Source organism: Pistacia vera, unplaced genomic scaffold, assembly GCF_008641045.1.
Source record: "Pistacia vera cultivar Batoury unplaced genomic scaffold, PisVer_v2 Contig836, whole genome shotgun sequence".
Classification (NCBI taxonomy): Eukaryota; Viridiplantae; Streptophyta; class Magnoliopsida; order Sapindales; family Anacardiaceae; genus Pistacia; species Pistacia vera.
Genome location: NW_022196708.1, coordinates 83,453 through 108,943, shown reverse-complemented (window position 1 = coordinate 108,943; position 25,491 = coordinate 83,453). Strand labels below are relative to the sequence as shown.

The following is a 25,491-nucleotide window of genomic DNA, read 5'->3' as shown; positions in this document are numbered from 1 at the left end:
TTAGAAAATTAGAACATATTATTATATTGAAATAGTAATGAGATTAGAAGATTATAACCAACAAATGGGTTGGCCAAGTGATAAAGACTTGGGGTCAAGGAATTTGCTCCCCCTGTGGTCTCAGTTCGAATTACAAGAACGTTACTATATTGTTAGCCACGAATTGTGTACGACTTGTCTTATTCAGAAGCTTTGTTCGGTTCGAAAGACTATCGAAATACGCGTAGTTGACCCAAACAAGAATCAAGTAATGAAAGAAAGAGTTGCTTTTGTTGTCGTTCTTCTTCTTCTTCTCTTATTAATGTAATTCTTGCTTAACCCAATGTTTCATTCAGCTTATTTGTAACCCTTCTTTGCTTACTCTGTTCCCTGTATTTTTCTTCTCTGCATGATTTCAATGATTTATTATGTTTTCAAAATTTTACGTTCTTTGTTGTCGAATGTGGGTTTGATTGGAGATTGATCTGAAGTTGTTTTTTTTATAGAGATTGGATTATTGAGTGTTTTGTGTGTTATATCGGTTGATTTTTGGTTTTCTGGTCACTCTCCCACTCAATTGTTTTAACCCCAAGTCTTCAAATATGCGAAACCCTAGGTGGTGGAGAGCGGTGAACGACATGCAATTGGCGTCAGAAAGTTGGGGGTTTTGGAGGTGGCAGGTTGGTAGTTATTGGTGGTCTCGAGAGGATTTCCAACATTGGAAGCGATCGAAAAAGGGAAAGAATCAGGAACCAACCATGTGCGGTGGTCGACAATGGAGGGGTTAGACGAACGAGAGTTGGAGGGGTTTTGTGAGAGAGTGATAGGGAGTATTTTCGATTTCGGCCTAAAAACGATAGCCAATGGGCGTGAGTCATGGGAAACTGGCACGTTTTCTACCAAAATTGTCCAAAGAGTGCAGTTGAGGCAGGGGAAGGTTGAAATTGAAACTTGGTTGATTCTTCTGACCAATATATTAATTGACCATTTTATCCATATTTATAACGGTTTTTGACTATCTACCCTTCTTCAAAGAATTTATATAAAATCATGTTTTGGTAATAAAGTTGTATTTTAAAACTTTTAAGTGAAAAAATTGTCGCTAAACCATGATTTGGATGGAAAAAAGTGGTTTACCCTCCCAAATAATAAAAAACATATGGGCATCATTTTTACGTCGTTCAAACAAAACCCGACCCGTTTCATGTCAACCCGAAATTTGACTCTGCTGCTGGAGAGAGTAATCCATCACGTGCGCAACCTAACAGTCTTCTCTCTTAAAAAAAAAAAAAAAAAAAAAAATACAAATCTTGAATTCTTGAAACGATCTAAACTCACCATCATCTTAATAATTACTCTCCTTTTTATCCTTTTTAATGGCTTCTTCTTCTATTCCATCAATTCTCCCAGCCCACTTAGACACTCACTCTTCGCAATGGACCTTCATCGCCATCCTCTGTTCAATCCGTCACCTTCTACGACTTTCTCGATCGCATCGAAACCCAGCTTCCCTCGATCCGTTCGATCCATCAAAAGGTCTCGCTATTTCATTTCATTTCATTTTACTTTTTTTTTGTTTTTTGTTTTTTTTATGTGGTTTTTTTTTGTTACTTTAGTTATTTGTTTGATTCTGTGTGGAATGGGGTCGGTACCTTTGCGGTAATGTTAACGAGGTGATAGTTTCGTTAGTGAGTAACAATGTTTTGGTGGGTCTAGTACAATTTTGTTGCACACCACTGAAAATTTCCAAAAGTTAGATACGGTAACGATACCGGATCCAGTGCAGTAGCAAAGAAGTGATAGTTAACAATGTTCTGTGGGTCTTTGTACAAATTTTGTGGCTACACTACTGAGAATTTTCGAAACACAGATGCGGTAAGGATACCGGGTCCAGTGCGGTAGCAAACCCTTGTTTGAGAATGTTTTGCGGTAATGTTACTAGCTAATTTTAGTGTACAATGTTGATAATTGTATGAAGAATCGTTTTTGTTTTCTAGAACATGGTGCACCGAAATGAAACATAACATGGTACGTTACCAAACCCATACTGTAGCAAGTCCCCGTTTGAAAGATGTTTTTAGTAACGCTACTAGTGATGTTTTGGTGACAATTTTTTAATAATTGGACTGAAAATATCGTTTTTGGGATACTAAATCATGAGTAGTCTTAACCATAATTTAGGTGTAGTAACGGTCCATACCGAGCAGACCCCTGTGTACATTACTAAACTGATGTTTCGTGTATAAAATGGTATTGAGAAATTGTTTTTGATTACTATAAGTTTAACGATGTTACATGTAGTAACAAAAACATAGGTACAGTAATATTATAGACTCTACCGTTGCACCGTTGCAAACTTGCTCCATGTGATTAGGTTTGGTTATCTAATTGGGGTTTGTATGTTTATTTCAGCTTCATAGTTTCGTTTTCGTTTTATACTGCAAATCCTGAGAATGATGGAAGGTACAGGAGTTCTACCTCACAATGGAAGGTGCTATTAGAGATCATCCCTTGTGGGTTGGTGCTACCGAGGAAGAAATTGACCTGCATTGGAGGTACTGGTTAACTTAAATTGCTCATGGTTTTTGATATTTTTCAGTATGAGATATAAAGTATAACTCAAGTTGTTTTAGTAATATATCACGTGTGACAAAATAACTGGCGTTCGTTTTTAATAGTTTTTGAAATTGAATGACCATGAATTTAAGTATGTTCTTGGGTCCAAGAGTACCAATTAAGTGTTGAGATGTGACACAGTAACTAAGTGGCTAGTTTTTTGTAATTTTGGTACATTGGGTAATGATAGACTTTATAGATTTATCGAGGTTCATGATGAATAAATTCAAATTTATTTTGTGTATTTAGCATGTGACAAAATAATTAGCTGTAATGTATACCATGGGAAAATTTAACATGAAACCAGTGTAATGAAATATGAATTCTACGCCATAGTACTTTAGTAATCTATATGAAATAGTTACCATACTGGCTGTGTAAATTATAACTGTGGAAAATTCAAATAATGCTAACGATTTAAAATTTAATTGACCTTCTCAAAAGTTTCTGAAAATAGTCATGAACCTCTTTCAAAGTTATGTTTTTATAAAATTTTCTAGAAATTTACCATCTCATACACAATTATGCTAGTGTTTTAACACTTTTTCCATATTCTGCGATTGGAGAATTATGTCATGCAAAGCTGTTTTCTCGGACATTTCTTCAACTCCTGAGGATGTGAGATTGATCAGGAAATCTATGAAGATATGCTGCTGCAAACCTTCTTGAGGCCTGAGCATTTGGATATACCGTGGTACTTCAAAATGAAGCTCATGGCTGGTATGGTTACTGACCTTCTTTTGTTGTGGGAAGTTTATTTTGTCTGGATTGAAATTAATCTTACACTGCTTTTGTAGGACTAGGTATAACTTTCTAAGTGTTGTTGATGTTGGTGGTCTGTAATTGAGCATTTTTAATGCTTATGTTATGATTGCCTTTTGTTCCATTTAAATTGTGAACTTCAATAAATAAATATTATAGAATGTGAACTGAATAGTTGATGTATCATCGTAACATAAAGTTTTTGATTCTTGCTCGCAAGTGAAATATGGGTTCTAGAATTAAAAAAAACCATTTAGGGAGACCGCTCCCCTGTTCTTTATAGTTCTAATTTTAGATTTCCAAACCCTGGCCTCAAAACTTGATAAACAAAATGATTATTTTGTTAGAATAGGCAGAGTTTTGAAAACACTAGATGAACTTACAAAGATGGGGCATATGCTAAATTCACGCAGTTAATCTGACTATTATATTAGACATTATGCAGCATTACTTTGGCTCCAAAAAAAAAGGGAAATGTCTAGCTGCATGCATTTCTTTTGTCCATCTTATTTTGAGTTTAAATAATGATTTTTTTTTCGGCAAACCTCGATGGTATGAGGGAAATCTTAAAAATTTTGTTTCTGTATTTATTCTATAAAATGTATTCTTGCTGGATTTGCAGTTGCAAAAATTTGCAACTGCTTAAATCTGTTGTTCTTAGATAAATATCATGTAAACTAAATTGGTGATTAGGCTTGATGATATTAATTAGCTTATGAATGATCTAGCACAATTGCTTGGACCTTTGATCTTATGATTGATTATTCATCTTCCACACTGATGATTATGTTCATTAGTGTATGTAAGTTCTCTTCACCATCATCGTGGAAGAGGGCCATTTATTCAAGTGACTGAGCTACCTTTATCCATTTCATCTTTATATTTATTTCTAATTTAGATGTCATTTTTATGGACTGATATTATTAGTTTACATCGTGTACTTATTCATATTTGTTCCTTTCCCAGCTTGCGGAGAAAGAATTACAGAAGATGAATACTGTAAAAGCTCCTCGTGAGAATCTCTCTGTATTATGAATTGTTGCAGAGTGATCAGCAATTTACTTCTAAATGCATCAATGTCGGAGAATTGGTACTAGCAGGGGCTGATGACTTCCTTCCTGTCCTTATTTATGTTATGATCAAGGCAAGCTCTCCTTGGTAATAAGTCGTTCTGCCTATCGTCATTTCTCAGTTTGGAATCATGGTTCCCGTGTCCTGCATATTTATTAAGTCATTAGTTGGCTCTCAAGAAGTGACTTAAGAGTGGATAGGTTGTTCAAAATCAATTAATCTATCCAAACTGATCAATTCAATACATGGCAACTTCATTTTGATTAGGATTGATGAATTTGATGGATCGGATTTGATCCAAATTTTCAAAAACAATTCAACATGTTCGATTAGTATATGCTGTTAAAAATGTTCAGTCAAAAGAAAACTGAAGAAATAGATGTTAAATTGAGTTCTTCAATCTAAAGTTAGCTCAATCTTGCTGCATATTTTCACTTTATTTGGACTAATTAGGTTAGATTGTCTTGAAATTTGGTCGACTTAATTTTCTGTTGACTGAACCGACTCTACCTTTTTATTTGGATTAGATGGCTTTGAAATTTCTACGAACCGGTCAACTTGGATTGAGTTTGACTAGTCCTTGCATTTGCATTTACATTTGTATCTAGATGTCTGAATATTTGATTGTTGAATTAGTTGTCCAAGATCAGCCATGATGATATAAAAAGGAATCGGCCGGAAGTTGAAGAAACATCCAATGACATATAGAGTTGCTACAATCATCAACACCGACTAATCATACTTATACAAAATCAGAATTACCCTTTTGACAGGTCTTTTCAAGACTCCTTATTGTACCTAGTTTTGTACACCTTGTTGTTTTATATGGGTCATTTTTCTATTTGAGCTAAGTTTTGATTTCTCATGTATGAAGTTATACGTAACTGCAAAAGGGAATTCATTGGTTTTGACATTGTTTGAGTAACAAATGTAGTTTGAATTACAGAAAAATTCATTGATTTGGATACATGGAAATCTATCCTTGTAAGACCCAAATATTTCAATTATGCATTATTATCGTAACGTTTTGCTTGAAGGGCACAAGTTAAGTATACTAGATGGCAAAATATTTAGTATTTTGATGTATTGAAATCATTTTCTTTTGTATTTTTATATATCAAAATAAGTAAATATTGTCTTTTATTATTTGTACGTGTGCGTAAGACAACTCGAGAAATGAAAGAATTTGTATTAATTTCATGAATTGTACTATTCTTTTTTAGGTCGCTTATTCATTTCTAAGTTTATCTAAACCAATTGAAATTTGTTCCTTCATTATTTGACAAATTTGAGTTGAACGGTTTATCAAACATAATTCTCAAATTTATTCTCGTCATGGTGGTTTTCTTTTAAGATAAAGATAAAAAAGTGTTTAATTTCTTAGCCTCTCTTTCTTCTATTTTTGAGATTTTTTATCTTTGGTTCCATTTCTATGTTATACTTGCAAACATGATTTGGAGAATACAAATTTGATTTTGAAAGGCTACTGTATGTCTAAGTTGTTTATTGATTATTCTGCTGCTTGCGAGGAGCAGCGATTGGTTCTTAAAATGAAGTTCTTACGGGTTCGAGTTTGTGTTGTTAGGCCAATCCTCCGCAGCTGCACTCTAACCTTAAATTCATCCAGCTGTACCGGAGGCGACAAAGCTTGTTTCAGAAGCAGCTTATTATTCACAAAATCTTGTCTCAGCCAAGACCTTTGTTGTCGATTTAATGCTAAATCTCTTTCTATTGAGGAAATTGAATTTGAGAAAATATGCAAGCCGCAATTAGCCAACAAGTCCCACAAGTAGAAGTGTCATCCTCCTCAACGACTTTAAAGCCTTGGGAGATGTAGAGGTCCTGGACCATCAGAAGAATTCATGGCGACGGAATACATACAAGTGGTGAGCTTGTACTACTGAAGTATCTATCTGTTATACATGACTGGTTGATGCTGTTTGTCTGCAACTTCTAACATGTTGATACTATCTTCTACTCACACTGTTTTAAGATCATTACATCGAAGTACTTTGGGAGATTTTTTCCATCTGGCATCTATTTATGTATCTTTCTAGTACATATACTGTATAAGCAGTGTCATGAATTTTGGATTATCTTTTATAAGTTTGTATATTATATATAGAGTCACTCTATGCAGATGTTTTGACTTTTTTTCAATTGAACTGGGCGTCTACTACCGTCAATAACAGTAAAAGATATAATTTTGGTCAAATTCTCTCAAGTCAAAGTTGTATAATTTGTCTTTAGCGTTAACTGGTGGTGGTGAATAGTTAACCAGTAATAGCAGACAGTGTTCTGGATTGTAAAAAAATGTGGATTTATCAGGACTCTATACAATATAGAATAACAGAGTATCTATCTGTCATCAAGTAGATATAGTAGATATATTATATCAACGGTATAGGTAATCACAGTGCGATCTTTTCATTAGTTTATAATTATCATTTATTTATTTCCTAATAGTGCCATGTTTAGGATTATTTTCTATATAATGATCTCTGTGACCAAATCAGGTGGATATAATTATCCTTTTATGGAAGCTGAGGCTGATGATTTAACAGTTGGAGATTTGGAGAGATTGCTGAGAGTGTACAAGGATGTGGTATCAAAATATACAAGTCTCTGTAGATCAGTTAGACACATTTCACTGACCAAGACAGTTCCCTCCATTCCGGTTAGAAGGAAAAAACGTCTTGTTAACACGTCCTACCGAAAGTACCAGCATTGATGAGAAAAGAGAAGATGACAGAGGTAATTGATCTCTTTCTGGTAATATGTTTTCCAGTTCAGTTTGCTTTGCTTCAAACTTGTTCATGTCTGTCGCTTGCTCGCTCAAACTCATGTAAACGAAAAGAAATCACTTGGCTAACCTATTTTTTGAATACTAAGTTTGTGGTAACTTGATAATAAGTTTCTTTTCATTTTGTTGTTCTTTTCTGAGAGGAAAGTCGTCTGACAATCAAGGTACACTCTTTAAAGTTTGTCATGGACTTGAAAACCTTATTAAAAGTAACCAAATGTAGAAAACCTTTCCCTAAAAGCATACTTCATCTCGTATCAAGTCTGGCACCTTGATTTATAGTGATATCACCATGCTTCACCTCTTAAATTCATGGCGTAGAGAAACCATGTTAGCTTCCCCCCTAAATCGAACATTATTAGATTCTCATGGTATTCGATTACAGATTTGTGGAGGCAAATGTTGCTGGGATTGCATCTGGATTTTCAATCTCAGCGTACGGCTTATTTGATTTGAAGCCGAGAATTTAGTTATTTCATTGATCTCATTTCTTCTTTGTTCCACAAGTGTGTTCACTATTTTCTTGAAGCAAGGGATTCATACAGATGTTTTGATCATGTTGTTTTACTCATCTGATGACTTAAAACCAAAAAATAGACATTGCTTTCTGTTCAGCTTTAAGTTCCACTATAATATCAGGTAAATTCAACTCATAATCTTTGATTTGCACGCAGGTTCGGAAAAGGGATTACCTGGGAGTCCAGGACCTCCAGGTACAGCCAACGACGATCTAGAAAAGGGATTGCCTGGGAGTCCAAGATCAGCCAATGATGATGTACAAAAGGAATCGGCCCAAAGTTGAAGAAACATCCAATGACAATATAGAGTAGCTACAATCATCAACACCGACTAATCTTAATCTTATGCAAAATCAGAATTACCCTTTGACAGGTCTTTTCAAGACTCCTTATTGTACCTAATTTTGTACACCTTGTTGTTCTATATGGGTCATATTTTTCTATTTGAGTGAAGTTATTGATTTCTCATGTATGAAGTTTTACTGGTAAATGCAAAAGGGAATCATTGCTTTTGAACATTGTTTAACAAATGTAAGTTTGAATTAGCAGAAAAAATCCATTGATTTGGATACATATAAATCTATCCTTATAAGGTTATTGTCTTAACTTGTGTCCTTGAAGGTCAAGGAGGGCACACGTTAAGTATACTAGATGACAAAAAATTTAGTATTTTGATGTATTGAAATCATTTTGTTTCATTTTTTTATATATAATATATATCGAAATAAATAAATATTTTGTTTTCTATTATTTGCAACGTGTGCGCAATTCTACTTGAAAAAGTGAAAGAATTTGTATTAACTTCGTAGAATTCTACTATTCTTTTTTAGGTCGATTTATTCTATTTCTAAGTTCAATAATATTATACTTATAAAGAAATTTTACAAAGATTTTCATACAAAATGAGATGGTAAGATATAAATGGAATATTAAATTCACTATTTCATTCATTTTTTAACACATCAGTTTGTATGAAAATCTTTGTAACATTTCTTTGTAAGTGTAGTATTACTCTTCTAAGTTTATCTAAACCAATTGAAATTTGTTCCTTCATTATTTGACAAATTTGATGTTGAATGAGTTCATCGAACATAAATCTCAAATTTATTTGTCGTCATGGTGGTTTTCTTTTAAGATAAAGATAAAAAAGAGTTTAATTTCTTAGCCTCTCTTTCTTTCTCTCCATACATAATTTTGGCTATCAAAAACTAAATAACCCAAAATAAAAATAAAAAATAAAAAAAAGGGGGAAAAGATGTGAAATCCCTCTCAAAAATCAACATTCCAAAGGGCATCATCTCCTTCACCACAAGATAGATGAACTTCTTTCATTCTTTCCACTGATTTGCATATTCCACTGCAAGACCAATCAAATGATGCCACGCAAACATTCCCAGCTCTTGCTTTCCATTCACAATCTACAAAATACACACACAAACAATACAAATATCATCTACAATAACAAATACGATGGTCGGAAATTCTACAACAGGAGAATGATAACGTGTTTTTAACACAATGATTAGATGAATGTAAATATGTTCATTTCACTGAAAACTTTTTCGATAGAGTTGATATAGATTTGTATCTATTGATTTATCGATCTATATAATTCAATAATTTAGGTGATTAAATAGCTTTAATTAATAAAATTACCTGGAGGAGTCCCACAACACATTGAACGATCATCAACATGCTCAACTTCCAATCCTATGAACCATGCCCCCAATGAAACATCTTCATTCGCATATCTATGCAATATGGGCCTGCCAATCATCCAATCAAAAATTCACATTTAATGATATCATAAATCGACGTTCTTGATAAGGGTAAACTCGTAATTTATCAAATTTATAATCATCGTTGAAATAAAAATCTTGAATTGTTGTATACTATAATTCAAAGATTCTGATTATAATCCAATGATAATTACTAATATGGTTATTATTAGTTTAGAGACAACATTTTGTTTTTCATAAACTTACAAAGAAACCTAGTGTGGAAAAAAGTAAAAGACATAAATGCCCCTTAAACTAATAGTTAAATGGATACACCCCTTATGCAATTAGGGGTATTTTTGTCTTTTAATATTCCGTAAAATTTAATTGTAATTAACGAGTTTCTAAGCTTTTTACTGTATTTTAAAACTTATCAGTATATTTGTGGAAAATAAGTGTCTCTAAACTGATAATACCCTTTATCAATTTGATAACGTTACCAATTAATAACGATGAAATCTCAAATGAATTGATTAATTCTAAATCAATCTTATTGAATGTAGGGTTTAGAGCTGAAAGGGATGATGAACTAACGAATTGATGGAGATATAGGCAGCAAGATCCTTGGAAATGGCATAGATTTGGCCAGTTGCATGCCTGAAATATTTGTTCCCTTCTTCCCCAAATTTCCAATACTCTGGCTCATGATATTTCACCCCTCTGCATTAAAGAAAATCTCATTAATTTTCTACATTATTCAATATTTTAGGATTTTAAAGTTTAAAAATATGGACGTGTTTGATATATAATACAAATTCAATTTGATTGAATGTTTTCAAAAACTGTTCTTGAATGTAATTATAAAAAATATTATTAAATTTAAAAAAAAAATCATTTTATTTTATTATTTAATAAATTTTTCCTTGAAAGATAGTTATAAGTTATATCAAATATATTTTTAAATATTAAATATATTGGAATGTAATTCAGAATTGGAAAAACAAAAGAGCACTCACTCTTGAGAGAGAACCGGACCGGACTTCATGCAACCAATATAGATTCTCGGTTTGGACCGGTGCCTTCCAAGTGTATTCATTAGCATTCCTAAAACAGCACAAAATTAGAAATTCCTTAATTATTAATGGATATCATAATTAATTAATCAATGAATAATTAATATAATCATTAATTAATTAATTAATATTATGATTAATACGTAAATCTAACATTTTTGAAAAAAAAAAATAAAAACTTTCTGATCGTATCATAATTCTTGAAAATTCCATTATTCAAAATTATTCGTTTTCGAAATTCATATCAAAAACCTTTTTTCTCAAATATAATTTTTTCACAACTTTTAACTTCAAAATCGGCTATTATTTGAATATAACTATAAAAAAGATTTTTAAAAAAAAAACCACCTCTTCTCGACGAAGTATGTAACAAAAACTTCCTAATCGTATCTTAATTTTTGAACATTTCATTTCATAGATCGTTTTTGATAAAACATTCATACGAGAAATAAAAGAAGTAATTAGAAACTAACCTATATTGACATGAACATCATCATCAACCTTCAAGTAGAACTCAGCATCCCAAATGGTAATTGCAGTGGAGAAATATAAGCGAGTCTTAGTGGATAATTCATGGTAGCCTTCAACATGTTTGAGCCTCAGAAAATCATGAAACTCAGCTTCTTCCTCATCAATGGCTCTGTCAAGAACACCTCCTGGTGTGGCACTGTGCCCTATCACAAACTTTATCACTATACCCTTTTCTTCCTCCAATTTCTTCAACTTTGCCCCTAAATAAATCCATTGCAAAATTTTCATTTAATATGCTTTGACCAAAAGTTGTAAGTTTCATTTATATGGGTAAATAGAAAACCTGTAGGCATCCATGTTTCTCTGACCGAGTCTCTCCTTTTCTTGCTGCTAAAAGCTGTATTAATTCCAATGACCACAAAAGCCTTCTGTAAACTGTGATTAGTACTTGCTCTTTCTACTGAATTTTGGCCATCAATATTCCTTGTTCTAGCCACTGCTAGTTCCATTTCCAGTGCTGAAATTGTTTTATCAAGTGACCTATATATATTCATACATTTATAAAAAATTAAAAAAAAAAAAAAAAGATTAATTCCATATAAAAATTAACCAACATCAAAATAACACAGCACCAAAAAATTTCTACGGTGGAAGATGGTATGGATACCGATCATATTTCGAACGTTGAACAAGAGCAAAGAGTTAAGTTAACCTCAAAATATAATATCGACGTGGAAAAATTCCAAGTATATTTCAATCATTCAACGAGGATAAACAGTTCAGATAAAATAACTTGTAATCTCAACTTTATCAATAATAGAAAAGATTAATTAACTTACTGGATAGCTTGGTGAGTCCTTGTGACCTCTTCCATGATATCTACTGATTTTCCTTCAACAAAATTCTGCTTAAAATAGAGAAAAAAAAAATATTAATATTCTTAATTTTGTAACATTTATTACTGTTGCAATTCAATAAAATAACAAAAAATTCAATTACACCCACAAGAAGTACTTGAGCTTATTAATTCTAGAGAGAAATTTAACTGAAACTTGAGTTGAGCTTATATTTATTTTATAATTAAGAACCAACTCAATTTATTATACAATACTTAACATTATAAATATTTTCTTAGTCGCATTCTTATTTTCAGCGGCTTATTTCAGAAGCACTTCTAGAGACAAAAACAAAGACACATGCAATTGTCAGGAGTAGCTGTAGAATTAAGAACTACCGAAGGATTCTTGGGGTCAAAATCACTTCTAACTTCTGCAAGCTGCTTCGAAACATGATGGCGAATGATCGGAAATTCTCGCTCTTCTTGTTCATCATCATTCTTCTGAAGTGTGTGATGAGTACTTGTCCATGACCTAACAACTGATCCTGCAAGAAAGCAAGCTATGCAGAGAACAATAATCACTTTTCCTGAAAGTGCTTTTCCACTCATCTTTCTAGGCTCGTTCTCAAGCTGCCAAGGCCACCCCCCTGCCGTGTGCATCAGTCGCCGCAATCCCACGGTCAGCTTCGTCTTTTTGGCAGCCAAAAGCCTAGGGTTTTTGCCCTTGGCAAACTCCATGAAAGCAAAAACAGAAAAAATGAGAAGAAATTGAATCAGTCACATAATTTTCTAGCCTAATTATACGTCAAACAGGAAGATTAATGTTTAATATAACATGTCATGTGAAGGAATATGATGTGCTAAATCGATTAAAAAATCAAAGTATTAATTTGACAAATCTCTTGTAAATTAATTATCGAGAAGCAAAATTGAATACTCCAGCTTCATATTCTCCACGTTTTCCAAAATTAATTCCTAGAAATTTTGATCATATGTAATGTTGAAAAAAGTTGGCAAATTTTAATGCAAATTTCCTAAATGGAAAAACAAAATTTACATAACAAGCTTAAAAAAAATATATAACTTTTAAGTAATATACCTTGAGAGAGCATAAAGATGTTAATTGCGGTGGTTTTCGATTGATAAATTCTTGATATAGAAGAATGATATATATATATATTTAGGGGTGGGTTCAAGAGCATTTTTCGACGTATCTAATTAATATCTAATTAGAGAGATATATAAGTAATGGGAGTTGTTTGGTTGCTGAGAAAATTGGCAGTTCAATCATGCAATATTCATGCTTCACCAGATTTTTAATTTCTTTGAGTGGAGCTTCTAACTGGTAAGATTTGCGTGTGTTTTATTTGAAATTTTGTTGCCTATAATCGTGTGAGAAAGACGCTAAATTAAGCTAATTAAGACAATTTAATTACTTGTTTCTTGCTTGATTAGAGGCTCAATGTTGCAAATTTTCTTCAGAAAATTTGATGAATCTTTTGGTAATTGAATTAAGAAGGATAATATCTAAGTGGGCAATTTATTTATTTATTTATTTATTTTAAATTAAAAGGGAAATATTGCTTCTTATAGTGGATTGATATTTGATGAAATAAGTCAAAGATTATACTCAAAAAGAGATATTAAACTAGGGTGATAGACAAATCCATTTAATAGAGAAATCACGAAGGTATAATAGTTAAATAATAAAATAAAATTGGTTTCTTTTTTTTTGGTTAGACTTAAATATCGATGTTAGACCTTATTTATTAATTTAACTTTTAAGTCAAGTGTTCATTTAATATACACTAGTATGGGAATTAACCATTTATTATTATTATTATTCATTTATTTGTTATAACCAATTTCAATCGCATTAAGCTCGGGTTCGTTAAACTTTAAAATCATATTAATATTTTCACATGAAAGGTTTGTTGAACTTAAATAATAGCGTTAGACTCTTATATACAGCTTTAATTCTAATTTAATGTCAATTTTTAACTATAGAATAGATATTTCTCAATTTTAAGAGAATGTTAATATCAAAATTCATGGCTGATTTCCCTCTCAAAACAATTAAAATAACATAAATATTCTTAATCTGATAATTTTAACAATTAAAACCATAAATGTCTCAATTAAAATAACATTGTATTTGAATAGAAAACAATTAAATTAATGTGTATAAATATTCTAATTATGATATTGTCAACAATTCTAATAAATCCATAGAAACGTTCCAATATAAATTTATCAAAAAGGGTTTTCATACACAAGAATAGATTAAGCCAAATTTATAATATAAAATAGAATAGGGAAATTTTTAAAAAATTTTGAGCTTAGGGAAGCTCAAAATTTGAACTTTTTCCATGAACTGTAAAATAATTTCTCCCATCACTTAGCACCAGTCAAACTCTTTCAACGAATAGATAAGCTAATCAAACAGGCTCTAAATATATTTAATCACCCCAATTTAAAGCTAGTTACTGAGTTTATTAGTTTTTAAACCAAATCCACGTTTCATGTGATACATTGTTGGACATAAATACTAATGTTGAACTATTATAAGCTTTTTGGTCAAGTAGTATCTTTTATTTTTAATATTTATTATATGTTAATGCTTAAACCATATAATAAATACATCTTGTAACTAAGAAAAGAGTGGATCTATTGGCATCCCACTAATGGACTAAAAAAACTCCATTTTTCAATAAATTTTATAATAACAAATTAATGCCTATATCAATTTAGAAATTAATTTTAATTTCCTGTTCTTTAAAAATGCTTTTCACACCCCACTATTATCTCATAAACCCTTTTTTTTTTTTTTTTTTTTTTATGCTATTCAAATCATTCTTAGAACAAAAATATAGTGCAATGGAGGAAGAAGATTTGCAATGTGATATGTCTTGTTACAAACAATATAAAATTGTAAGTTTTTAATTACTTCACTTATAAATTTGTTGTTTTATTTTTTTTGTTTTTCTCAAAGTATTGGTAGCTACTTTTAATCTATATATTGTGTTGTTTAATTGTATTATGTTCTTGAGATTATTTGTAAGTCAAATCTTAGAATTTTGAAACGATCTAAACTCACCCATCATCTTAATAAATTACTCTCCTTTTTATCCTTTTAAGGTTTTCTTCTATCATCAATTCTCCCAGCCCACTTAGACACTCACTCTTCGCAATGGACCCTTCATCGCCATCCTCTGTTCAATCCGTCCCTCTACGACTTTCGACCATGCGAAACCCACCGCCTCGATCTGTTCGATCCATCAAGGTCTCCGCTATTTCATTTCATTTCATTTTACTTTTTTTTGTTTTGTTTTATTGTTTATTTATGGGGGTTTTTTTGTTTACTTTAGTTTATTTGTTTGATTCGGTGTGGAATGGGGTCGGTACCTTTGCGGTAATGTTAACGAGGTGATAGTTTCGTTAGTGAGTAACAATTTTTGGTGGGTCTAGACAATTTGTTGCTAACCACTGAAAATTTCCAAAAGTTAGATACGTAACGATACCGGATCCAGGCAGTAGCAAAGAATGATAGTTAACAATGTTCTGGTGGGTCTTTGTACAAATTTGGCTACACTACTGAGTTTTCGAAACACAGATGCGGTAAGGATACCGGGTCCAGTGCGGTAGCAACACCCTTGTTTGAGAGATGTTTTGCGGTAATGTTACTAAGCTGATATTTGTGTACAATGTTTTGATAATTGTATGGAAGAATACGGTTTTTTGGTTTCTAGAACAATGGTGCACCGAAATGAAACATAGACATGGTAACGTTACCAAACCCCGATACTGTAGCAAGTCCCCGTTTGAAAGATGTTTTTAGTAACGCTACTAAGTTGATGTTTGGTGACAATTTTTTATAATGGACTGAAAATATCGTTTTTGGGATACTAAATCATGAGTAGTCTTAACCATAATTAGGTGTAGAACGGTCCCAGTACCGGAGCAGACCCCTGTGGTAGCATTACTAACTAGTGTTTCGTGTAATTAAATGTATTGGAGAAATTGTTTTTGATTACTATAAGTTATACGATGTTACATGTAGTAACAAAAACATAGGTACAGTATATTATAGACTCAAACCGTTGCACCGTTGCAAACGCTCCATGGTGATTATGTTTGGTTTATCAATTGGGTTTGTATGTTTATTTCAGCTTCATAGTTTCGTTTCGTTTTATACTGCAAATCCTGAGAATGATGGGAAGAGAGTAAAGCGAGTTCTACTCACAATGGAAGGTGCTATTAGAGATCATCCCTTGTGGGTTGGTGCTACCGAGGAGAAATGACTCTGCATTGGAGGTACTGGTTAACTTAATTGCTCTGGTTTTTGATATTTTTTCAGTATGAGATATAAAGTATAACTCAAGTGTGTTTTAGTAATATATCACGTGTGACAAAATAACTAGCTGTTCAGTTTATAGTTTTTTGAAAATGATATGACCATGAAATTAAGTATGTTCTTGGGTCCAAGAGTAACAATAAGTGATGAGATGTGACACAGTAACTAGTTGGCGTTTTTGTAATTTTGGTACCATTGGGTAATGATAGACTTATAGATTTATCGAGGTTCATGATGATATAATTCAAATTTATTTTTGTAGTATTTAGCATGTGACAAAATAATTAGCTGTTATGATAACCATGGGAAAATTTACATGAAACCATGTAATGAAATATGAATTCTAACGCCATAGTACTTTAGTAATTATAGAAATGAGTTACCATGACTGGCTGTGTAAATATAACTGTGAAAATTCAAAAAATGCTAACGATTTGAAAATTTAATTGACCTCTCCAAAGTTTCTGAAATAGTCATGAACCTCTTTCAAAGTTATGTTTTATAAAATTTTCTAGAAATTTACCATACTCATACACAATATGGGTTAATCACTTTTTCCATATTCTGCAGGATTGGAGAAGTATGCATGACAAAGCTGTTTCTCGGACAATTCTTCAACTCCTGAGGATGTGAAGATTGATCAGGAAATCTATGAGAAGATATTGCCTGCTGCAAACCTTCTTGAGGCCTGAGCATTTGGATATACAGTGGTACTTCAATAGAGCTTCTGGCTGGTATGGTTACTGACCTTCTTGTTGTGGGAAGTTTATTTGTCGGATTGAATTAATCTACACTGCTTATTGTAGGACTAGGTATAACTTTCTAAGTGTTTGTGATGTGATGTGGTGCTGTAATTGAGCATTTTTAATGCTTATGTTATGATTGCCTTTGTTCCATTTAAATGTGAACTTCAATAAATAAATATTATAGAATGTGAACTGAATAGTTGATGTATCATCGTAAATAAAGTTTTTGATCTTGCTCGACAAGTGTGAAATATGGGTTCTAGAATTAAAGAGAAAACATTTAGGGAAGACCGCTCCCTGTCTTTTATTAGTTTTAATTTTAGATTTCCAAACCCTGGCTAAAACTTGATAAACAAAATGATTATGTGTAGAATAGGCAGAGTTTTGAAACACTAGGAACTTACAAAGATGGGGCATATGCTTAAATCACGCAGTTAATCTGAATATTATTAGACATAGATGCAGCATTACTTTGGCTCCAAAAAAAAAGGGAAATGTCTAGCTGCATGCATTTTCTATTGTCCATCTTATTTGAGTTTAAATAATGATTTTTTTTTTTCGGAAACTCCGATGGTATGAGGGAAATCTTAAAAAATTTGTTTCTGTATATTTTATAAATGTATTTCTTGCTGGTTGCAGTTGCAAAAATATTGCAAAGCTTAAATGCTGTGTTCTTAGAATATCATGTAAACTAATTAGGTGATTAAGGCTTTGATGAATTAATTAGCTTATGAAATGATTAGCAACAATTGCTTGGACCTTTGATCTTATGATGATTATCAATCTTCCACACGGATGATTAGTGTTCATTATGTGTATGTAAGTTACTCTTCACCATCATCGTGGAAGAGGGCATTTATTCAAGTGACTGCGAGTACCTTTATCCATTTACATCTTTATATTTTATTTCTATATTAGATGTCATTTTTAGGACTGAATATTATTAGTTTACATCGTGTACTTATTCATATTGTCCTTCCAGCTTGCGGAGAAAGAATTACAGAAGATGAAACTGTAAAAGCTCCTCGTGAGAAGCTTCTCTGGATTATGAATTGTTGCAGAGTGATCAGCAATTTACTTCAAATGCATCAATGTCGGAGAATATGGTACTAGCAGGGGCTGATGACTTCCTTCGTCCTTATTTATGTATGATCAAGGACAGCTCTCTTGGTAATAAGTCGTTCTGCCTTCGTCATTTCTCAGTTTGAATCATGGTTCCCGTGTTCTGCATATTTATTAAGTCATTAGTTGGCTCTCAAGCATGTGACTTAAGAGTGGATAGGGTTGTCAAAATCAAAATTAATCTATCCAAACTGATCAATTCAATACATGCAAACTTCATTTTGATTAGGATTGATGAATTTGATGGATCGATTGATCCAAATTTCAAAAACAATTCAACAGTTCGATTAGTATATGCTGTTAAAAATGTTCAGTCAAAGAAAAATGAAGAAATAGAGTTAAATTGAGTTCTTCAATCTAAAGTTAGCTAATCTTGCTGAATATTTGCTCACTTTTTGGACTAAATTAGGTTAGATTGTCTTGAATTTGGTCGACTTAATTTCTGTTGACTTGAACTCGACTCTACCTTTTTATTGGATTAGATGGCTTTGAAATTTCTACGAAACCGGTCAACTTGGATGAGTTTGACTAGTCCTTGCATTTGCATTTACATTTGTATCTAGATGTCTGATATTTGATTGTTGAATTAGTTGTCCAAGATCAGCCAATGATGATATAAAAAGGAATCGGCCGGAAGTTGAAGAAACATCCAGACAATAAGAGTAGCTACAATCATCCACACCGTAATCATAATCTATACAAAATCAGAATTACCCTTTTGACAGGTCTTTTCAAGACTCCTTATTGTACCAGTTTTGTACACCTTGTTGTTTTATATGGGTATATTTTCTATTTGAGCTAAGTTTTGATTTCTCATGTATGAAGTTATACAGTAACTGCAAAAGGAATTCATTGGTTTTGAACATTGTTTGAGGAACAAATGTAGTTTGAATTACCAGAAAAAATTCATGATTTGGATACATGGAAATTATCCTTGTAGACCCAAATATTTCAATTATGCAATTATATCGTAACGTTTGTCCTTGAAGGGCACAAGTTAAGTATACTAGATGGCAAAATATTTAGTATTTTGATGTATTGAAATCATTTTCTTTTGTATTTTTATATATCAAAATAAGTAAATATTTGTCTTTTATTATTTGAACGTGGGCGTAAGACAACTCGAGAAAATGAAAGAATTTGTATTAATTTCAGAATTGTACATTCTTTTAGGTCGCTTTATTCAATTTCTAAGTTTATAAACCAATTGAAATTGTTCCTTCATTATTTGACAAATTTGGTGAACAGGTTTATCAAACATAATTCTCAAATTATTTCTCGTCATGGTGGTTTTCTTTTAAGATAAGATAAAAAAGTGTTAATTTCTTAGCTCTCTTTCTTATTTTTGAGATTTTTTTATCTTTGGGTCCATTTCTATGTTATACTTGGCAAATGATTTGGAGAATACAAATTTGATTTGAAAGGCTACTGTATGTCTAAGTGTTTATTGATTATTCTGCGCTTGCGAGGAGCAGCGATTGGTTCTTAAAATGAAGTTCTTACGGGTTCGAGTTGTGTTGTTAGGCCAATCCTCCGCAGCTGCACTCTAACCTTAAATTATCCGCTGTACGGAGGCAGACAAAGCTTGTTTCAGAAGCAGCTTATTATTTCAAATCTTGTCTCAGCCAAGACCTTGTTGTCGATTTAAATGCTAAATCTCTTTCTATTGAGGAAATTGAATTTGAGGAAAATATGCAACCGCAAGATAGCCAACAAAGCCCACAAGTAGAAGTGTCATCCTCCTCAAACGACTTTAAAGCCTTGGGAGATGTGAGAGGTCCTGGACCATCAGGAAGAATTCATGGCGACGGAATACATACAAGTGGTGAGCTTGTACTACTGAAGTATCTATCTGTATACATGACTGGTTGATGCTGTTTGTCTGCAACTTCTAACTGTTGATTACTATCTATCTATCTCACACTGTTTTAAGATCATACATCGAAGTACTTTGGGAGATTTTTTCCATCTGGCATCTATTTATGTATCTTTCTAGTACTATACTGTATAAGCAGTGTCATGAATGTGGATTCTTTAATAAGTTTGTAATATTATATAGAGTCATCTCTAGTGCAGATGTTTGACTTTTTTTTACAATGAGACTGGCGTCTATACCGTCAATAAACAGTAAAAGATATAATTTTGGTCAATTCTCTCAAGTCAAAGATTGATAATTTGCTTTTAGCGTTAACTGGGGTGGTGAATAGTTAACCAGTAATAGCAGACAGTGGTCTGGATTGTAAAAAATGTGGATTTATCGGAGGACTCTATACATTATATAGAATAACAGAGTATCTATCTGTCTATCAAGTAGATAAGTAGATATATTATATCAACGGTATAGGTTATCACAGTGCAGATTTTTCATTAGTTTAATAATATATCATTTATTATTTCCTAATAGTGCAACAATGTTAGGATTATTTTCTATATAATGATTCATCTGTGACCAAATCAGGTGGATATAATTATCCTTTTATGGAAGCTGAGGCTGATGATTTAACAGTTGGAGATGTGGAGAGATTGCTGAGAGTGTACAAGGAGTGGTATCAAAATATAAAAGTCTCTGTAGATCAGTTAGACACATTTCACTGACCAAGACAGTTCCTCCATTCCGGGTTCAGAAGAAAAAACGTCTTGTTAACACGTCCTACCGAAAAAAGTACCAGCATTGATGAGAAAGAAGAAATGACAGAGGTAATTGATCTCTTTCTGGTAATATGTTTCCAGTTCAGTTTGCTTTGCTTCAAACTTGTTCATGTCTGTCGCTTGCTCGCTCAAACTCATGTAAACGAAAAGAAATCACTTGGCTAACCTATTTGAATACTAAAGTTGTGGTAACTTGATAATAAGTTTCTTTTCATTTGTTGTTCTTTTCTGAGAGGAAAGTCGTCTGACAATCAAGGTACACTCTTTAAAGTTGTCATGGACTTGAAAACCTTATTAAAAGTAACCAATGTAGAAACCTTTCCCTAAAAGCATACTTCATCTCGTAGTCAATCAAGTCTGGCACCTTGATTTATAGTGATGATCACCAATGCTTCACCTCTTAAATTCATGGCGTAGAGAAACCATGTTAGCTTCCCCCCTAAAATCAGAACATTATTAGATTCTCATGGTATTCGATTACAGATTTTGTGGAGGCAAATGTTGCTGGGATTGCATCTGGATTTTCAATCTCAGCGTACTGCTTATTTGATTTGAAGCCGAGAATTTTAGTTATTTCATTGATTCATTCTCTTTGTTCCACAAGTGTGTTCACTATTTTCTTGAAGCAAGGGATTCATACAGATGTTTTAGATCATGTTGATTTACTCATTGAGACTTAAAAACCAAAAAATAGACATTGCTTTCTGTTCAGCTTTATAGTTCCACTATAATATCAGATAAATTAACTCATAATCTTTGATTTGCACGCAGGTTCGGAAAAGGGATTACCTGGGAGTCCAGGACCTCCAGGTACAGCCAACGACGATCTAGAAAAGGGATTGCCTGGGAGTCCAAGATCAGCCAATGATGATGTACAAAAGGAATCGGCCCAAAGTTGAAGAAACATCCAATGACAATTAGAGTAGCTACAATCATCAACACCGACTAATCTTAATCTTATGCAAAATCAGAATTACCCTTTGACAGGTCTTTTCAAGAATCCTTATTGTACCTAATTTTGTACACCTTGTTGTTCTATATGGGTCATATTTTTCTATTTGAGTGAAGTATTGATTTCTCATGATGAAGTTTTACTGGTAATGCAAAAGGGAATCATTGCTTTTGAACATGTTTAACAAATGTAAGTTTGAATTAGCAGAAAAAATCCATTGATTGGATACATATAAATCTATCCTATAAGGTATTGTCTTAACTTGTGTCCTTGAAGGTCAGGAGGGCACACGTAAGTATACTAGATGACAAAAATTTAGTATTTTGATGTATGAAATCATGTTTCATTTTTTTTATATAATATATCGAATAAATAATATTTTGTTTTCTTTTATTTGCAACGTGTGCGCAATTCTACTTGAAAAGTGAAAGAATTTGTATTAACTTCGTAGAATCTCCTATTCTTTTTTAGGTCGATTTATTCTATTTCTAAGTTCAAATATACTTATAAAGAAATTTCAAAGATTTCAACACAATGAGTATGTATAAGATGTATAAAAATGATAAAATTCACTATTCATTCATTTTTTAACACATCAGTTTGTATGAAAATCTTGTAACATTTCTTGTAAGGTATTATCTTCTAGTTTATCTAAACCAATTGAAATTTGTTCCTTCATTATTTGACAAATTTGATGTTGAATGAGTTCATCGAACATAAACTCATTATTTGTCGTCATGGTGGTTTTCTTTTAAGATAAGATAAAAAGAGTTTAATTTCTTAGCCTCTCTTTCTTTCTCTCCATACATAATTTTGGATCAAAACTAAATAACCAAATAAAAATAAAAAATAAAAAAAGGGGGAAAAGATGTGAAATCCCTCTCAAAACAAACATTCCAAAGGGCATCATCTCCTTCACCACAAGATTGATGAACTTCTTTCATTTTTCCACTGATTTGCATATTCCACGCAAGACCAATCAAATGATGCCACGCAAACATTCCCAGCTCTTGCTTTCCATTCACAATCTACAAAATACACACACAAACAATACAAATATCATCTACAATAACAAATACGATGGTCGGAAATTACAACAGGATATATAACGTGTTTAACACAATATAGTAAAGTATATACGTTATTTCACTGAAAATTTTTCGATAGAGTTGATATAGATTGTATCTATTGATTTATCGATCTATAATTCAATAATTTAGGTGATTAAATAGCTTATTAATAAAATTACCTGGAGGAGTCCCACAACACATTGAACGATCTAACATGCTCAACTTCCATCCTAGGAACCATGCCCCAGTGAAACATCTTCATTCGCATATCTATGCAATATAGGCCTGACAATCATTCAATAAAAATTCGTAGTTTAATGAGATCATAAATCGATATTCTTGATAAGGGTAAACTTGTAATTTACCTAATTGATAATCATCTTAAAGTGAAATCTTGAATCGTTGGATACTATAATTCAAAGATTCTGATTATAACCCAACGATAATTGATATGTTTATTAGTTTAGAGACAACATTTTTTTTCATAAACTTACAAAGAAACCTAGTGTGGAAAAAAGTAAAGACATAAATGCCCCTAAACTAAAGTTAAATGGATACACCCCTATGCAATTAGGGGTATTTTGTCTTTTAATATTCCGAAAATTAATTGTAATTAACGGTTTCTAAGCTTTTTACTGTATTAAAACTTATCAATATTTTGTGGAAAATAAGTGTCTCTAAACTGATAATACTCTTTATCATTTGATAACGTTACAAATAATAAATGAGAATCTCAAATGAATTGATTAATTGTAAATCAATCTATTGAATGTAGGGTTTAGAGCTGAAAGGGATGATGAACAACGAATTGATGGAGATATAGGCAGCAAGATCCTTGGAAATGGCATAGATTTGGCCAGTTGCATGCCGAAATATTGTTCCCTTCTTCCCCAAATTTCCAATACTCCGGCTCATGATATTTCACCCCTCTGCATTAAAGAAAATCTCATTATTTTCTACATTATTCAATATTTAGGATTTTAAAGTTTAAAAATATGGACGTGTTTGATATAATACAAATTCAATTTGATTGAATGTTTTCAAAAACTGTTCTTGAATGTAATTATAAAAAATATATTAAATTAAAAAAAAAATCATTTTATTTTATTATTTAATAAATTTTCCTTGAAAGATAGTTAAGTTATATCAAATATATTTTTAAATATTAAATATATTGGAATGTAATTCAGAATTGGAAAAACAAAAGAGCACTCACTCTGAGAGAGACCGGACCGGACTTCATGCAACAATATAGATTCTCGGTTTGGACGGTGCCTTCCAAGTGTATTCATTAGCATTCCTAAAACAGCACAAAATTAGAAATTCCTTAATTTAATGGATATCATATTAATTAATCAATGAATAATTATATAATCATTAATTAATTAATAATATTATGATTAATACGTAAATCTAACATTTTGAAAAAAAAAAAAAAAACTTTCTGATCGTATCATAATTCTTGAAAATTCCATTATTCAAAATTATTCGTTTTCGAAATTCATATCAAAAACCTTTTTTCTCAAATATAATTTTTTCACAACTTTTAACTTCAAAATCGGCTATTATTTGAATTAACTTATAAAAAAGATTTTTAAAAAAAAAACCACCTCTTCTCGACGAAGTATGTAACAAAAACTTCCTAATCGTATCTTAATTTTGAACATTTCATTATAGATCGTTTTTGATAAAAATTCATACGAGAAATAAAGAAGTAATTAGAAACTAACCTATATTGACATGAACATCATCATCAACCTTCAAGTAGAACTCAGCATCCCAAATGGTAATTGCAGTGGAGAAATATAAGCGAGTCTTAGTGGAAATTCATGGTAGCCTTCAACATGTTTGAGCTCCGAAAATCATGAAACTCAGCTTCTTCCTCATCAATGGCTCTGTCAAGAACACCTCCGGTGTGGCACTGTGCCCTATCAAAACTTACACTATACCCTTTTCTTCCTCCAATTTCTTCAACTTTGCCCTAAATAAATCCATTGCAAAATTTTCATTTAATGCTTTGACCAAAGTTGTAGTTTCATTTATATGGGTAATAGAAAACCTGTAGCGATCCATGTTTCTCTGACTGAGTCTCTCCTTTTCTTGCTGCTAAAAGCTGTATTAATTCAATGACCACAAAAGCTTCTGTAAACTGTGATTAGTACTTGCTCTTCTACTGAATTTGGCCATCAATATCCTTGTTTCTAGCCACTGCTAGTTCCATTTCCAGTGCTGAAATTGTTTTATCAAGTGACCTACACATATCCAATATTTATAAAAATTAAAAAAAAAAAAGATTAATTCCATATAAAAATAACCAACATCAAAATAACACAGCACCAAAAAATTTCTACGGTGGAAGATGGTATGGATACCGATCATATTTCGAACGTTGAACAAGAGCAAAGAGTTAAGTTAACCTCAAAATATAATATCGACGTGGAAAAATTCCAGTATATTTCAATCATTAACGAGGATAACAGTTCAGGTAAAATAACTTGTAATCTCAACTTTATCAATAATAGAAAAGATTAATTAACTTAGGATAGCTTGGTGAGTCCTTGTGACCTCTTCCATGAATCTACTGTTTTCCTTCAACAAAATTCTGCTAAAATAGAGAAAAAAAAAATATTAATATCTTAATTTTGTAACATTTATACTGTTGCAATTCAATAAAATAACAAAAAATTCAATACACCACACAAGAGTAGTGAGCTATTAATTCTAGAGAGAAATTAACTGAAACTTGAGT

The 25,491-nt window shown here is 32.0% G+C and overlaps 1 protein-coding gene, 1 long non-coding RNA gene and 2 pseudogenes across 2 annotated transcripts; 2 read left to right on the top strand and 2 right to left on the bottom strand.

Annotated features, from left to right (window-relative positions):
• The first annotated feature begins 754 nt into the window (after positions 1–754).
• Positions 755–6,221, top strand: LOC116118074 (annotated as a pseudogene).
• An 895-nt stretch (positions 6,222–7,116) lies between these two features.
• LOC116118069 lies at positions 7,117–8,265 on the top strand. Its single transcript, XR_004126087.1, has 2 exons — positions 7,117–7,182; positions 7,906–8,265. It is a non-coding gene; the product is annotated as an uncharacterized LOC116118069 (long non-coding RNA).
• Positions 8,266–9,018: 753 nt separating this feature from the next.
• On the bottom strand, positions 9,019–12,482 carry LOC116118068 (probable beta-1,3-galactosyltransferase 8). Its single transcript, XM_031404051.1, has 8 exons — positions 12,246–12,482; positions 11,851–11,918; positions 11,355–11,551; positions 11,014–11,271; positions 10,484–10,571; positions 10,062–10,187; positions 9,406–9,515; positions 9,019–9,167 (listed from the first exon to the last, which is right to left on the bottom strand). Exons 1-8 carry the CDS (start codon positions 12,456–12,458, stop codon positions 9,019–9,021), a joined length of 1,209 nt encoding a protein of 402 aa, XP_031259911.1. The 5' UTR covers positions 12,459–12,482.
• An 8,585-nt stretch (positions 12,483–21,067) lies between these two features.
• Positions 21,068–24,859, bottom strand: LOC116118072 (annotated as a pseudogene).
• Between the last annotated feature and the right edge of the window lie 632 nt (positions 24,860–25,491).